We start from the raw sequence: 16,723 nt of genomic DNA on the forward strand, positions 1-16,723 counted from the left end.
CCCCGCCCCGCCCCGCCAGAACAGTACAGAAGCCATTCCCTGGAGACTGGACAATGAGGTGACAGGTGCGCGCGGGGCCGGGCCGCCCACGGGTCATTCCCCTACTTTCTCCCCGAGGCTGCACCACCACCGCCGCGACGCGACTGCGGCCATTGAAGAAAGGGGCGCGAAAAGCGCGCCGCTTTTGATCTCGAGCAGAGCTCTGCTGGCTCTGCTGGCTCTGCTGCTCTACTAGCGCGCGCTGCGTGCGACCGCCATTGTCGCCCCGGCCCCACGGCTAGTACCGGGCCTCACGCCCCCTCCCTCTCCCCCTCCCCTCCTTTCTCTCGTGTTTGTTTCAATTATCTCACTCCTTCGGAAAACGCGGGCGTGGCGCGGGCGCGGGCCGTCTTGTTGGTCGGGCCGGGCCGATGCGTCTACAACTACGAGGTAGCGGGACGCGGGGGGCCGCGGTGGCGGCGGCGGATTCAAGTCCTTGCGCAAACGAAACGGCACGGTTCGCCAACTGTGCGACCAAGACCCCCCCCCCCTTTTCTCTACGCTACGCCACTGCCCTGAGCTGGACTTTACCGCCCCGGTATCGGAGCGAGCTCGCCCCACGCGCCACGTGCGCGGGGGGCAGGCACCTTGTTTGTTTACGCCTATTGCGCATGTTTTTGTTTTGATTCGACTTGGCTCTGTGAGTCACTTGCTGGCTCGCCGTGGCGGTCCCGCGACTTCCTTCGCCCTGTACTAATGTAATGGGGACCTTCTCGTGAGGAACAGGCGAGAGGCTTGACCCGCCGAAGGGCGGCTGGAGGGGGTCCTGATCCAACCTGACCGGCCGAACCTGACCTTGCGGCTGGCTGTTCAGCTCGGGGCCCGCTGGGGCTCACTGGCCTGGCCGCGTCCCACCTCGCCTCACCCCGCCTCACCCCGCCCCACCCCGCCTCAGCCCGCCCTGGATGTTGCAATGCGAGCTGGAGCGGCTGGAGAGCGACCGTTGGACCCTGTTACACCCTGGCCTTGCAAAGTCTGCGCACCAGCTCGGCTGCCCTGTCACTTTTTAAAAATAAAAATAAAATATGATGGATCGAAAAGGATGTTGTGTTGTTTTCACACAAGTGGCTCTGCACGTGACAACCTTCCTCTGGTTTTAGGTATCTTGTGTGTGATTGCAACCATCGGCGAAGTCTTTCGACTAGAAGAGTGGATGGGGGATCACTACGACAACAACGCATCCTCTCTCGCGGCCATGGTCTGGCTCTCGTACAGGCATCGGAGGTTAACGAAATAGCGCCTGTGGTAGCGGAGGTAGGCAGCGTGCCTCTCAGCCGTGCGCCGGTGCGGCCTACCTGCTGTCTGGCTCGCACTGCCCGGTCGGGCCGGGGGGGACGGGGGCCCCTGTAGGTTAGGTTTGCGTTGCGCCAGCTGGGACTGGACGGGTCTGGCCGACAGTTTTGGTCGCAGTTAGTGTGATCCCCGCCCGTGCTTTCCCCGCCCCGCCTCGCGCCCCGCTGAGTGAGGCGAGGTGGTCGGCCACACCCCGCGGCCCGCACCCCAACCAACCTGTTTTCCCCTTATACCCCGCCCAATGATCGGGGCAGGCCTACGCAGACCACTCGCTAAACCCCGCCCTTATTCTACAAGAAAATATTGGCGCATTTCGCGAATGTTTAATGGGGACTGCCCTTTCAAGACCGCCCGCCCGTAGCAAAAGCATTGGCGCAGTTTGAACAAGAGACTAGTCCTGGCCTCTTGGTTTGAACGTGGTAGGGTTTTTACCTTTCGTACGCTGTCAGAAAAATTGCCATGAAAATGTGTACCCTGTGTAAATGTGTACCTTTCCTTATTACTTCCTTACTATGGCTCATGTTTTTTTGTCATCGCCGATCGCGGTGCGTTGACCAAAACATTTTCCTACTCGACGTTGCGAAGCATGGTCTTCACACAGGGTCGGTTGGTCAGTAGAAGGGATGATGCGTTGAGTACGAAACAGCCTAGTTCCTATGGCGGTTCTCAGAGCGCCTGGTAGGTAGGCAACACCTCGCCTGCCGTGCACGCGTGTACTGCGGCGTGGCCTACCCCGAGTCTCGCAGGCGCCCAGCCCCCGTCCTTTGCCGAATGAGAACCAATCACAAAACCGCTCTTGAGATAAACGGATGCACTCTCTGGACCCAATCCAGCGGGGAGCTTAAAAGCGAGCCGCAGGCGTAACGTCGGTGATGTCATGTTGGGCTGTACGGTACGGGTCCCCTTTGAAACTTAAGACTCTACCCTGACGCACCCTGTTAGGCACTCGCCGCGTCGTCTTAAGACGACATGCTCGGCGTTGGCACGTCGTCGTCGTGGTGGTGTCGCGTCATGGTGAAAGTGGAGGCGCGCGCCTGTCGCGGCCGTGGTGGTGCGGGCCACTTGCGACTCATCCAAATAGCGGGCCCACCGCGCCCGGCCGCCTGGACCTGGCCCCGGGGCTGCCTATGGCCTACGGCTGGGCTGGCCCAACGGTACCTCACGGTACCCACGGTACCTCACTCATTTCGCGCACCACGCTGCATCATTGGCCTACAGCAAACTCATCACGCACAACAAGTAACAATAACAATCAAAAACTTGAATGGAGGAATTGAGAGACAGTTTTTTTTTCAGTCGACCTTTAAACAAAGTGCTTGTTGTCTCTTCCTTTTTCCGCGGTGCAGCTGCGCGCGCGCTGCAACATGGTGCAGTACAGTCGAGGCTGAGAGGCCTTCGCTGCGCCGCGCGAATCGGCGATGTGGCGTCACCGCGCCGGCGCTGCCGCCTGCTTAGTGCGATCGCGACATGTGGCAGGTCTATTGGAAAAGTCGTCTTCTTATGTCTCACTTTTTTGAACCGCGTGTCCTTCAGCAGCATCCTCACTGCCACGTTTATGTGTGTGTGTGCGGAGGAGGAGGCACTTTGCGCAGCTCACGAGCGCTCACGAGCTCCGTGTCCGAGGCGCGGGCGCACGAGCGCGGCGGCGGCGCGGCGGGTCCAAAGCTCAAGAGGTCCCCTGGAGGGGGCGGGGGCGGTAGGGGTTCAGGAGGTATTGGATGAGCCTGAGGAAGATGAGCAGCTAACTGGGAGTGCGACGGAGATAGGCGGGCGCTAGAGAGGGGGGGGGGAGCATTGTATAATAGCCAGCGCCAGAGAAGAGTGGCGATAACAGGCCGCATGGGTCTAAATGGCGCCTGTTTGTGCGCGGGAGCGGATTGGGGGTGGGGTGGGGGCGAGTCCACGTGGGGCGGAGGTCGTGACCGATAGGACTCTAAACCGGGCCGGATATCGGAGGGCGCTGCGATGAAAACAAGTGTCTTTCTTTACTGCGCGCCGCGCTGGGGCGCCTCGTGGCCGGCCGGCCCGGAAGGGGGGGCATATTGCAGTATACAGTGCACCTCCTGTGCACCTGTCCGCCCGGAGCGGCACGGGGCGGGGCAAGGGTCGCGCACGGGTGTACCCAGGGGTACCCGGCCAGGGGTACTCGGTGCGTTAGCCTGCCCGGCCAAAGTGCGCCGTGTCGTGTGAGCGCTCGCTTCGCTGGCTCCACGCGGCCAAAGGTCCGGCCCCCGCCCGCGCCTACCGCGCTATCCTGCGGCCGCGCCGCTCCTCTCCGCCCGGCCCCCGCGGCCCCCGCGCCGCCGGCTCCACGGCCACCTTTGGTCGAGGTCGCCTGCCGCTGCTGCTGCGTCCGACTGGTCCGACTCAATAATATTCCTTTCCCCGCTTCTCTTCTCGCTCCGCGTTGTTGTTATTTGGCCACCACTAATGAGCCGGCCCGGCTGGGGTCGCACGCCGGTGTGCACATCCTCCCCGCGCACCTGCTGCTGCTGCTTGCGGTGGCTCAACCTCCTCCTGCCGCCGCCATACCTGCACGGCAGCTCGCCGTCAGGCAGCCCGCCGTCAGGCAGCCCTCCCTGGGCGAGCACGTGGCTGCACCGCTCCGCGACGCGCTCCCCGCCCGCGCTCGCGCTTGTTCTGCGCCGTCGGCGGCGCGGTATTGCGAACACTGGGCGGGCAGGATCCTCGGCCCACCGCGCAAATGTGCGGGGAACATGATGGACGTTGGGCCGCTTTGGATCTTTGTGCAGAGGCCTGCCGCTGCTGCTGGTCTGTGCGGCGCGGGGCGACGGCGGAGCGGGACGAGGCGGGGGAAGGACCACAACGATGGGCAGGCGCTGGCAGCCCCCCCCCCCCCCCCCCCCCCCCACCCCCCCCCCCCCCCCCCGGGGGGGGGGGGGGGGGGGGGGGGGAAAGGCCCCAAAGGGGGGGGGGCCCCGGGCCCTCCCCCTGCCCCCCCCTCCTCACTCCTCTCTTGATGGAGTGCTACTGGGCGCTACTCCCCCCCCCCTCATGGACATGCTTCTCCCCTCTCGTCGGGGGGAGTGTGCGGGGGGGGGGGCGAGGTCCGAAGTCCACCGGTCATTTCATTCATATACGACGCAAGTGTGTCATCGAGGCTCGAGCCTGAACCATTCTTCCCGCATTATTGTTCGTCACCTGCAGCTGTTTACTAACCAGGCCAGGACTAAAGTCCACGATCCAGGGACTTTAACCAGAAGCGCCCGCTCCTCTTTTTGTTGCCCCTGGAACAGACGCACCCTGTACGCAATGTCCAGCACGCTGTCGCGGTGGAGTAGGAAATTATTTGCAAGTGGAGCTGATTGTCGTGCCCCCCCCCCTCCCCATCTCCCCTCTTTCCGCTGACACGCGCCGCCACCAAGCCGCGGTCTGATGTCGCGAAAATAGCACTCTGGACGGGGGTGGGGAAGTCCTTCAAGCCTCGGCACTCGGCGGCCCTCTGAGCTGAGCATGCCCTGGGGAGCGCGCGACTGGCAAAATGTACGCCCTTAGCAGGTGCTGGGGGAGGGGGGGGGCTGACTTCACCACTGTGTATGTGTGTGTGTGTAGTGTAGTGTTTAGTGGTCGGTTTCTCAACCTGTCTTGTCTGCCTCTTGCTGCACTCCACTCTTGACTTTTACACTTTGGGTAATATCCGCCTGCTACCTAACGTTTCCGGGGACCTGTAATTTGGAATTCCCTGTCAGTCTGACTGTGAGCACAATCTGTGAAGCACAGCTCAAAGGTCTTCACCAGATTTAACGTGTCTCTTCTTTGAGTAGCTCTCTACTAAAGTAGTATGGGCCATAGTTACTCTTAAATGTATCACAATTAATTCCCAAATCACTTGTGCAAGGAAATGATACAAGTGGATACTTTCTCTAAAAAAATCTTCTAATTATCTTTTCCAGGTCCTTAGGACCCGGCCCGCACCATGGCTGAAGCTCATTCTGCCGTAGCCTTTTCATTTTCCATCTCTCACGAGGGATGGGATGTGAACTTCGACCGGGAAGTCTTGCATCTTGTATGGTCTTCAGGCATCCGTTCGTGGAAGAAAAGATTGTGGCGTTTTCAAGTATGTACACTCAAGAAATCTATTTTTTTTACCAACTTAGCTACTGGTCATTAATATTATTTTTATCCCCCTCAAATCACAGAACAGTGTAAAGAATGGAGTATATCCAGCTCCGCTTCAGAGCTTGTGGGCAACTGTTGGTATTCTTGTGGCTCTACACTTTGCAGGGGTTAGACTTCCTATTGGGCTAGTAGGAATGCTTTTACCACATTTACCAAGGTTTGTAGTATTTTACTTAATATTTGCATTGAGATATTCAAGTGAAAGGTTTTACTTATGTTTTCAATTGGTTGATTTTTGTGTGTAGCACGGCGTTTCACTGGCAGGTGGTGGCATGCTTTACAGTTGCACTAAGTGTGTGGTTTGCAGTAATACAGATTATTAGGTATACTCTAAGACTACTTCTGGTGTACAAAGGTTTGTGTAAACTGTCTATTGTTTAGAAGTTTTTCTATAAATCTAGCTTTGTATGCAACTGTAATTAATGCATTTTTTTCTCAAGGTTGGATGTATGAAGAGCGAGGTAGTGGTAGGTCAATTTCTACCAAAACAAAATTGTGGCTGGTCTTAGTAAAAGCTCTGTCAGGAGTTAGCCGCCCAATGCTATACTCCTTCCAAGGTTCCCTTCCCAAGTTACCTGTTCCTGCTCTTGATGATACAGTTAAAAGGGTATGAAATCCTTAAAATTTACTAACTTTTGTTAAATTGTGAATCTATTTTATTTATCTATCTTTCATTTTTGACATTCTAGTATCTAAGAAGTGTCCGTCCGCTCTTGAACAATGAGGAATACTCTCGCATGGAAAAACTTGCAGAGGAATTTGGAAGTGGCATTGGCACAAAACTACAAAGATATCTTAAGTTAAAATCCTGGTTAGTTCATATCTATTCCTGTTTCAATCCTTTCTATTGTCTTTGCACACAAGCATAACAATCATTCTTTTGTATTGCTTACATCTACAGGTGGGCCAGTAACTATGTATCAGATTGGTGGGAAGAATATGTTTACCTCAGAGGAAGATCTCCACTCATGGTAAACTCAAATTTTTATGGCATTGATGCAATCTTGATGCACCCAACAAAAATTCAAGCTGCTCGTGCTGCTACAGTCATTTATACTTGTCTTCAGTACCGACGACTCATCGAACGTCAAGAGATGGAACCTGTAAGTTTAGAAAACTAACTTAGCAATGCCTCTACAGGTGTATTTAGTCGAATTTTCTGTGTGAACTACTGGTAATATGTTATTGTTATTTTGTATTCCTCCAGATTTTAATTCAGGGACTCGTGCCACTCTGCTCTTGGCAGTATGAACGTCTTTTTAACACAACTAGAGTCCCTGGTCCTGAAACCGACCGTATTGTTCATTACTCTGACTCCTGTCACATTGTTGTGTACCACCGAGGCAGGTACTTCAAGGTCATCATTTATCACAAAAACAGGCTTTTGCTGCCTTGTGAACTAGAAGTGTAAGTACAACCCTCACTCCCTGTTTCAAATAAATTTCTTTCTCTTAATCGTCTGTCATAAACTCTTTGTTTGTTAGGCAAATGCAAGCCATTCTAGACAATAAGAGTGAGCCACTTGAGGGAGAAGAACGACTAGCAGCACTCACTGCCGGACCTCGCACACATTGGGCAAACACAAGGCAGGAGTTCTTCTTTAAAGGAACAAATCGCCAGTCCCTAGATGCAATTGAAAAGGCAGCCTTCACTGTCAGTCTTGATGATGAACCATATGAATTTGATCAGGTATAATCTTGGAATCATCAATCATTTAACTTCTTTTGAAGTATTGCATAATTTTGAAGTTTTACTTGCTTCACAGAGCCGTCCAGAGCTATTGGACAAATTTGGCAGAGTTCTTCTTCATGGCAAGGGATATGACCGCTGGTTCGATAAGTCTTTCACTCTTTGCATTGGATCTAATGGCAGGGTTAGTAACATAAACCTCTTTCATTAGAGTTCAGAAATTTTCAAATCTATTTTTTAAAATTGTAACTGCTTTTGTTTCAGATTGGCTTCAACTCAGAGCATTCATGGTGTGTATTCTTGCCTAAGACAAAATTTATTTGAGGTATCGCTTTATATGTGTAACTTAATGTATAACATCTGATCAAGTTGATAAACGTTCTGTCAGCTATCCTCATTGGGTTGGAAGAAAATTTTGAAAATAAATTTTGTACAGGTGCAAGTCAGGAAACATCAAACCATGTGTTGAAGGCACTTCAATTTTTTATTAAATATTTCAGGACAGCTTTTCAGTGATCTTAAAAATAATGTGTTTTGTGAAATTGTTCAGTTTTTTTTTTTATTTACTTTTAATCAACAGGGCTGACGCAGCTGTCATGTCCCACTTGTGGGAGTATGTTATGACAGAGGAACTTATGGCCGGAGGGTAAAATAATTTATTTCCATCGATTACCCTTTGCTTTTTCTCTTTTGCTTGCCTTGTGCATCGTAGCAGCTCTTATTTTTCTTTGCTCATCTTTGCTGTACAAAACTAGATTTTTCTTCAGATCTTTTTCTTTCAGTCATGTTACTGGAATGATTTCTGCTCTTATGATATTTCATCTCTCTCTCCCATTCAGTCCATTGCTAGTGACTACTCTCACTTCCTTCTCTATTTCTGAGTCAGGTGAAAACCTTCATCATGGTGGTGGCACTTCTTTGCCAGTTTTTCAATATGTAAATAGCTATACCGTGTGTTTCTTTGCACTCGCTGCAAATATGTGTTGCGCCATGGCCCCTTCGGCTGCCTACGGTCCAATTGAGTAAGCAAACCCGCAACATTGCAGCTTGTGTACGGAAACGTGTGGTACCATGGTGGTGGACTATCCTTACGGTTTATTTCCAACTTTCCTACTATTACGCATTAAAACTTTCATACCAGTTAACTTTGCTTAAAAGATTTAAATAGAACTTTCCGTCAGACTATTTGGTCTAATGTAGTGAGGCTCATCCCTACTTGAGCCATGAACAGGCAGCAATTTTTGAGATCTAGTATCAGCATTTTTCGCCCCTTTTTGTACTAATGTGAATATTATCAGTTCTACATACTGCTGTTTGATCAAGAGCCGTTGGGTACCAGTAGATTTTCGGCTTTGACTCTGGTGTGCTATGTTTGTTTTGTATAGCAGGTCTCTTCTGAGGATTCTGCACAGCAAGAAACATCATATATTACACGTGTTGGATTTATTTGCAATCAAATTAATGCTCACTTTCCCATTTTCTCATCTTGTTAATAGTTGGTACTGCGAGTTGAATTTGTTGCTTTTGAACAGAACAGCTAGGAGATTCTTCTTTTCTTTTCATTTTTTTTGTAGATAGATTTTTTTGTTTTGTTTTCAATGGAGTGTTTTAAGTTTAATTACCGTATTTAGCAAGCATTACATTACTGTTGAATGTCTGAATGTTGTTCTTACAAATGCCTGAGTTAGTTGGGAGACAGGCGATACTATGGTACATGGTGCAACCTTGTCTTTCTCAGATTCTTCTGTACTCTACATTATTTAGTTTTTTGTTTTTTTTTACTGCTTACCAGGGCTGACGCCCCTGTCATGGGACACTTATGGGAACATGTGATTGCTGGAGACACAGAAGTCGGGTAATGACAATTCTTAAGAAGTTCCTTTTTATGTTTCTTGCATTCATATCTTTTCCATGTAGCAATATTTGCCCCTAATATTTCATTATTGTACAATCCCTGCATACTTCAGTCATGCCATTTAACAGACCTTTCCATTTAAATCACTCAGTCAATATGTGGAACTTAAATGTGAGGTTGTCATATTAAGATACCTTTTTGTTGACTAATATATTTCTCAATATTCTCCTAGCATAGATGTCCTTAGTCTCATCCTGTAATTCTCTTACTATCCCACTTCCTTTGCTTTATAAATATACTTGCTTGCTACTCTAAATTGTTTGCATGCTGCTTTAGTGAAACCAGTAACACTTAGCACCGTTACCTTGACCTAACTATAAGAAAATGAATTACAAAAGTCATCATACAGTACTCTAACAAGATGCATGTTGTACCAAATGTATGACTTACATTAATGAATATGCTGGCTTGATGCTGGCAGTTGTTAAGTCCCCTTGTTAAGTATTTGATCAAAAATCCCTGTTGGTTTCTTTTATTGTTTCCTTTCAATGCCCTATTCAAAGTACCTTTCTTGGGGGATAAAAATAAAATAATTTAAAACATCCCTTTACAAACCTTTTTAATGGACAATCACTCATTTCATTTAGAATCAGACCTTGGCCATTTTATTCTGGCCTCATTTTCTCAAGTCTTATTCTTATGCTCTTAGATATGCACCTGATGGCCACACAATTGGTGAACCTGAGTTACAGCCTCCAGCTCCTATCCGTTTGCAGTGGGATTTAAATGAGAAGGCATTGGCTGCTATTGATTCATCTTACAAGGTACAATATTGTATCTAATGTAATTGTGACTGCTAACTCTCGAATATCAGAGCTATACTGGTTATTTATTTGATTTATTGTTTTTAAGATTGCTGTAAACCTCCTGAATGATGTTGACTTGAGGATCTATGTTCATGATGCCTATGGCAAGGGCTTCATGAAAGAATGTCGTTTGAGTCCAGATGCTTATATTCAAATGGCTATGCAGCTGGCCTACTACAGGGTATGTGTCATGGAAGATTAATCAATCACTTATGAGCTAGCTATTGTCTTAGAGACCACTTCATTGTAAATTAAGTAAATATCTACAAGAATTTTCTATTTCATAGGATGCTGGCAAGTTCAGCTTGACTTATGAGGCATCCATGACACGCCTTTACCTGGAGGGTAGGACTGAAACTGTTAGGCCATGTACAATTGAGTCATCTGAATGGGTTAAGTCCATGGAAAGCAAAAATTCCACAGTACGTCTAACAAATCTTCTCTTTGGTTGCCAATAAATTGCTGAGCTTCTAATAACTTTGTTTTGTATTTTTCAGACTGAAGAGAGAGTTGCCCTTCTGCAGAAAGCTTGCAAAGTGCACCATTTGGGTATCCAAGATGCTATGTGTGGCAAAGGTATTGATCGACATCTATTCTGTCTATATGTTGTTTCCAAGTACCTGGAGGTAGAGTCCCCATTCTTAAAAGTAAGTAAAATCAAAGTCACGGCGCTCTTAAGAAGTGCAAATGTCAACCAGTGTTTTTTTCTTCGTCTTTTTTTTTTTTTTTCATTTTTCATTTTTTCATTTTTTCATTTTTTTTGGTTTCTCTGTAGGAAGTCTTAAGTGAACCTTGGAGGTTGTCAACATCTCAAACACCTCACGGTCAGACAACTAAAATGGATCTTAAAAAGTTCCCGAAGTGCATTTCTGCTGGAGGAGGCTTTGGTCCAGTTGCTGATGACGGATATGGTGTTTCATATATTATTGCTGGAGAAGACCTTATCTTTTTCCATATTTCAAGCAAACGCAGCTGTGATACTACAGTAAGTTATTAAACCAAAATATAGGTAAAAGTAAGTAGTATAAGCCCGATATAACGTCAGTGGATGTTGCTTGAAAAAAAAAAACAAACGCCGCTAAATGCGGAATGACGCAAAATCGGAGCAATTAGTTGTCGTTTCCTACTCTAGTTGTTTGGAAAAACCGATGCTAACAGCGGAATGACACTAAAAATGACGAGCTAGACCGAGCTTTTACAAATTATAAACATGTATCTATCCATCTATTAAATTCTTCCTCTCCTTGCAGGACTCAAGCAGGTTTGCAAAGGTTATTGAAAAGTCCTTGGCTGACATGCGTACCCTCTTCCAGGACTACAAAAAGCTCAAACAGCAGCAAGATAAATCGAATAAGAAGACAGAGTAAATTTAGACTTTCTTTAACCCTTCCATTCTTAGCTAAAGTGTGTGATGAGGGGGATAAACGATAAAAAGCCCCTCCTCTCAGTCCATTCTTCCTTTGAAGTTAGGGTATTGTTTAGTGTTGAAGTCAGGTTACCACCCTTATACACCTCACACTGCTTACTGTGGTGTTTATGGTAAAAGTGCAATCATTTAGGTTTATAAAGTACATTTTGTACATATTTATTAGTGTTATCAGAGGGTCTAGTTTTTATGACTTATCAAATTAAGAAATTGTTGTAATTTTAAACCAAACCATCATCCCTCATCTTTTCACACATTGTGGCTCATTTTGTGGTTTAATGTACATTGTCCACTGAGTGATTGAGATTGTGATATTTTCAACTGATTTTGCTGATCTATTTTGGCCCCATTTTATTCAATATAATCAAATTTCTGGGTAGAGCCATTTAGCCAATTTGCTTAAAAGCATATAATTGATTGTGATAGCAAGTGACCACTTAAAGTGTTTATGTTCTGTTTTAGAAATGTCAAAAACCATTCCTTTGTTTTAAAAACAGTAACAAACAAACAAAACAGGTATTAAGTGGCCAATCAAACTTGTTTAAGACTGTCTCAATTACTTTTAATGAAATTTGTACAGTGTTTTTCCCGAAGACAATGTAAATTTAGGATTCAATGATTCATGAAATCATTAATTTTCATAATACTCACAAACCAATAGTATTTACACATGAAGCACCAAACTGTCAACTGACCTCAGTCTCTTTGGTTCACTCTCTTGTTGAAGGTGAATTTACTCTTGATAAGTGTGCCACTGATTGAGGATAATGAATTATCTCAGATTTTAATATCTTGTACAAAGACAATCTATAGCAAGAACCGCTGAAATTGGGGAGCCATTGTCATTTCCTTTAATGATTCTCCTGCTGTCTATTTTATGTATAGTAAATGACAGTGTAGGAGTTGAACTTCAGGCTATTTTCTTCATAACTTAATTTGTCTACTGTATGAAGCTGGTTATTTGAACTGTGACTTCATTTTGTGTGTCTTAATTTTATTTTAATATAGGCTGTGTGAAACTTTTAAGTGATATAGAAGTGGAATAGGAGCCATTATTGTTACAAAAAATGTTCTTCACATGCAACTCATCTTAGAGAGAATCTTGCAAACATTGTATTGTATTGCCTAATATCTTTGGCCTCTTTGGGAGACCTCTTAGTGTTTTGTTTTGCTACTAACTGTTACGATGTGTACTATTGTGGGTTTTGGGAAGCTCCCATTCATAAAGCACAGTGTTTTATTCCTTTCTTATTTTTGTTTGTTTTTGATAAGCTACCTTCTGATTAATTTTTTTTTTATTGCTCTCATGGCATAGTGGTAATATTTTTCATTTTAGAGAGTAAACTTTCACAATTAACTTGATCTTCCTAGACATTTGAGTTATTCCCTTCGCTCAAGTAAGAGACTGCTTTCTGTCGGAAACTTCTTTCTATGCTTTTGGACACAGTTTTGCTTTTTATATAGCTTTAGTTGTATGACAAGGTAATTAATTTATTATTTCCTTATAATTCTAATTTTGTAACAGCTCGGTAAGCAGCTGGTCAGTCATTAAAAATCGTTTTTTGATGGTTTTTGTTTTTTGTTTTTTTAGATTGGACCATATTGTATTCAAACTGTAAACAAAGAATATTTGATTAGGTGTCCAGCTATAAATTGCATTGTTGTTAATCATGTGATTAAGAGATTGAGGAAGCATAATTTTAAACTCATCTCTTCAGAAGATTTTATTTATATTACATCCACTGTGCAAAATCTTAGCAATAAATTGAATACTTGCTTGAGAGTTTTCTTCTTCCTTGATAGCTTTAGGTTTCTGTAGTCAACAATACACAGTGGCCTATTTTGTTAAGAAGAACATGTGGTGCTTTGTCTTGTCACTGTTGCGCTGTGGTTATTCCCATGCTACTTGATGCAATTCTTTCCCTACTGCAGTTATCTCTTCCTGCTTGTGTAGATCAATTACATGTTACTGTAATTAAAATATTTAAAACCAGTCCTGTGTCTTTAAAGAAAATTTTAAAAAATGACCATTATACTTGGGCCAAAAGCATATTCCTTGATCACCACATCACAGGTTTCACTGCCAGGTTTCCTATCATTTTAAGGAACTATCTAAAGTAATTGTTTTTTGGATGCAGTGCAAGAGATATTTTGAACCTTGCCTTGAGTATTCATTGTTACATGTTGCATATATTGAAAAAATATCTCTGGATAACTTTGTGTTTTTCATTGTTACTTGTTTTATTTAGTCAGATTAAAAATATATGTAAGGTGATAAGGGAGCTTAGCTGTTGTACCTGTTTCTTCTTTCTGACTTTCATGATGTATACATATCATGTCTCATAGTATTCTTCATAATCAGAATGCATTTTGGTATATGTCCATGCTGAAGAGAAACTGATTTGCTAGACTGTAATCGTTATACTGTATTCATAATTATGATTAATTCAATAATAAAGAAGAATTGTTTCAAAAATCTGAGTTACTAATCCTCCAACTTTTTCCTTCACAATGTTAACAAGTATTCTGACAAAAAAAGTCAGTAAGAGATCAATCCTGACTTGAAAATCTCAAGATCCTGAATTCGTTAACCACAGTCTGCATTTGAACTGTGGCGGGAAGTACACACTTGTCGTCGTCCTTGAACTGCAATACCAAAACCAATGCAACAACTTGCTTCGCATTTGGCATATCTCCATTTATTGTTGTTGATGTGTGCATTTTCATTCAGGGAGGAAGTTTCGTCTTTAAATGGTCAGAAATCCTTCCATTCTACAACTTTCAGCTTTACTTAGCTCGATTGATATCACTGAAACGGATTTCTACCTTACTTTTGTCGTGAGAACAACCGAATATCGTTCAACTGCAGAGTAAAGGGCAATGATGAGGTTAGATTTAGCTTTGAAATTTGATGTTTTATGTAATTATTTTCCTACTACTCCTTTTTTGCATCTAATCTTTTAATTTTTTCTTTAGGAAACGTCTCTTACTTCCTAAATGTCGTTGATACGTCAGCAACATACTGAAGGAAAAGTCACAATTGTATGTTTCCTTTGTTGACATCAATTTGACATTTCCCAGAACTATGCCCTGCCCAGACTTTATGTGTGGATCCATTGCTCAACCAGAAAGACACTCTGTTGGGACACAGTATTCTATTGATGCAGTGAAGTCAGAAGATACTTTGCAGCCTACAACGTCTGCTACTAACCTACTGCATCAAGTGCATCACGATGCAGCAAAGTTACAGCTTGCTATTCATCACCAGGCTCATCTGTTACAACAACAGGCTCACCACCAACTCTCTTCTCACTCTCTCTCAAGATTGCAGCATGATAAAAATATTTGTAAAACTGAAAGAGATGCTGTTCAAAGGGAAACAACCTCTCCGAACAATGCTCAGCCCTCAACTCAACGCCCAATAGTCACCAGTGTGGACATTGCAAATGAAAGAATTTGCCAAGAATGTGGCAAAGTTTTTACTCGCCCCAGTGATTTAAAGCGACACATTCGCTCTCATACGGGGGAAAAGCCATTTACGTGTGAAGTGTGTGGAGGCGGGTTTGCCTCACCCCGGAATTTAAAAGCACATTATAGAACTCACACTGGTGAAAAGCCATATGAGTGCTTTGAGTGTAAAGCAGTGTATGCGAGAGCAGACTCTCTTCGGTATCACATCATGTCACATTCCGGAGAAAAGCCCTTCAAGTGTATGGAGTGTGGTAGAGCTTTCGCCAAAGGCAGTGATCTCAATAGACACTTAAAGTGTCATTCTCCTGAAAAGCCATACTGTTGTGTCCAATGTGGCGAGAGATTTGCTCAATTAAGCTACCTTAAAGGCCATATGAACACTCATACAGGTGAGAAGCATTTTAAGTGTACAGAATGTCAATCTAGTTTTTCTCGTGCTGATGTTTTAAAAAGGCACTGGAGGACTCATACTGGTGAAAAGCCATATTCATGCAATGATTGTGGAAAGTCCTTCACCTGGAGCAGTGCCCTAAAGGTGCACATCAGAACTCACTCCCAATAAATTAGCTTTTCCCATTATTAAGTGCATCTAATGTCAAATTCTGAGGCCATCTCTTGTATTTGAAGTATTCATTGGTGTTTTTTTTTTTTCTTTTTTAAATTGATAACGTTTAGTTTATAATCTGATGGATTTGTGCCATGATAGTTCATAGTTTGGAACTACTTACCTTCAATCTCAATACAACATGAAAATTGCTTTTCTCAGGTGCTGTCTCCCGTAAGAAGGAAGGTGGGCCCTACTGAGGTCAAAGTGCACCATATACTCCTCAAGATGGTATGAAGTTGTACCCAGTGCAAAAAAAAAGTAATCTCATGATGGTACAGAAAAATGTTAAGAGGAGAAAGCAATGTCAGATATTCTCTTGATATCATTTATACTGCAATTTTGAACAGCCTCTGTGAAGGAGCTACTGGAGTTAACAGTGATTGGTTTGTCTGTAATAATCTGAACTCAATTATTGACACAATGTTTTTATTAGAAAATATATTATACTGTAGTGAAAGAAACCTTTCAGCTACACACATTGTTTCTTTTGTTGCTTTTTTTTTTCTGGCTACAGAGCTGGTAAGTAAAGATTACAAAAATAGTATTCAAAGGTTGTAAAAGTGGTGTTTCTTTTGATATCTGTGGAGAGAGTTGCTGTGGAGTGGCTCACCACAGTAACATCGTTTAACTGAGTTAACTATACCAAGTATGTGTTGATCGCTGAGAAAAGCCAAAAGTTTTAAAAGATTTTCTTGTTCAGCAGCACACTAACTACTGGAATTTATGTGATTATATCTTATATCAAGTATTTTGCATAGTTGTTATACATGTTAGCTCATATAAGTAATGTTTTAAAAATCTCAATTAAGTGTTGTATACTATTTTATCTTATGCAATATTAAGAACAATGTTGTTCATTCAACTTGCTTCAAGAAATGGATGTCAAGTCTGTTGAGTTTTGTTATATTCATGTATAGTCTCTAACTTTTGAAGTCAACCCAATCAAACATTAGCCATTGCCACCAGTCTTATATCAATTTGGTGCTTTTTGCTTAAGCTTCCTTGTAAGTTCCTTTAAATTCAGTTTTGTTTACTCATTTATGTGAAACTTATCTGCCATCCTCTAAAATCCTATATGTGCCTTAAATTTGACTTCCTAAAAAAAAAAAAAATGTGTGGCCTTGTGTAAATTCTGTCTATGCACTGATGCACATTTTTTTCTTCATTTGGTTGTCTACTTAGTTCTTTCAATTTTACGAATTCTTTGGATAACAATACCTGAGATATTTCATAATCAATCAATGCTCATTCTTATTTCAACCTTGAATTTTTTCATGACAAACAAAGGTACTGTATGTTTACATGGAGAGCTCTTACCTACAGTACATACATTTTTG

At 44.2% G+C, this 16,723-nt stretch overlaps 2 protein-coding genes across 4 annotated transcripts in view; both read left to right on the forward strand.

The window, feature by feature from the left end:
• The window catches only part of LOC113203404 (carnitine O-palmitoyltransferase 1, liver isoform), a 14,028-nt gene extending 2,592 nt beyond the window's left edge, over positions 1-11,436 (forward strand). Inside the window, exons 2-18 of one of the 2 annotated variants that reach the window (XM_026418067.2) lie at positions 5,247-5,410; positions 5,493-5,629; positions 5,718-5,827; positions 5,913-6,079; positions 6,162-6,283; positions 6,374-6,575; positions 6,680-6,879; positions 6,957-7,161; positions 7,238-7,345; positions 7,426-7,451; positions 7,742-7,807; positions 9,726-9,840; positions 9,929-10,063; positions 10,170-10,304; positions 10,380-10,529; positions 10,658-10,867; positions 11,133-11,436. In XM_026418067.2, coding sequence (XP_026273852.1) covers positions 5,270-5,410; positions 5,493-5,629; positions 5,718-5,827; positions 5,913-6,079; positions 6,162-6,283; positions 6,374-6,575; positions 6,680-6,879; positions 6,957-7,161; positions 7,238-7,345; positions 7,426-7,451; positions 7,742-7,807; positions 9,726-9,840; positions 9,929-10,063; positions 10,170-10,304; positions 10,380-10,529; positions 10,658-10,867; positions 11,133-11,249 — 2,346 coding nt within the window. In that variant the 5' untranslated portion in view covers positions 5,247-5,269 and the 3' untranslated portion in view covers positions 11,250-11,436. Of the gene's footprint in view, positions 1-5,246; positions 5,411-5,492; positions 5,630-5,717; positions 5,828-5,912; positions 6,080-6,161; positions 6,284-6,373; positions 6,576-6,679; positions 6,880-6,956; positions 7,162-7,237; positions 7,346-7,425; positions 7,452-7,741; positions 7,808-8,953; positions 9,017-9,725; positions 9,841-9,928; positions 10,064-10,169; positions 10,305-10,379; positions 10,530-10,657; positions 10,868-11,132 lie in introns of both variants that reach the window. The other variant, XM_026418068.2, reaches the window with a different exon arrangement.
• Positions 11,437-13,941: 2,505 nt separating this feature from the next.
• Positions 13,942-16,624, forward strand: LOC113203412 (zinc finger protein 239-like). 2 transcript variants are annotated; one of them, XM_026418096.2, is made up of 3 exons: positions 13,947-14,196; positions 14,285-15,168; positions 15,546-16,624. In XM_026418096.2, exons 2-3 carry the CDS (start codon positions 14,394-14,396, stop codon positions 15,581-15,583), a joined length of 813 nt encoding a protein of 270 aa, XP_026273881.1. In that variant the 5' UTR covers positions 13,947-14,196; positions 14,285-14,393; the 3' UTR covers positions 15,584-16,624. The 2 variants fall into 2 exon arrangements, with proteins under 2 accessions (XP_026273880.1, XP_026273881.1); XM_026418095.2 differs by having other exon boundaries at positions 13,942-14,196; positions 14,285-16,624.
• Positions 16,625-16,723: the final 99 nt, after the last annotated feature.

This window comes from Frankliniella occidentalis, unplaced genomic scaffold, assembly GCF_000697945.3.
Source record: "Frankliniella occidentalis isolate FOCC.00 unplaced genomic scaffold, Focc_3.1 Scaffold14, whole genome shotgun sequence".
Lineage (NCBI taxonomy): Eukaryota > Metazoa > Arthropoda > Insecta > Thysanoptera > Thripidae > Frankliniella > Frankliniella occidentalis.

What these genes read in the sequence shown, in the direction of transcription:
- LOC113203412 (XM_026418095.2), top strand. Translation starts at nt 14,394, where the DNA reads ATGCCCTGCCCAGACTTTATGTGTGGATCCATTGCTCAACCAGAAAGA.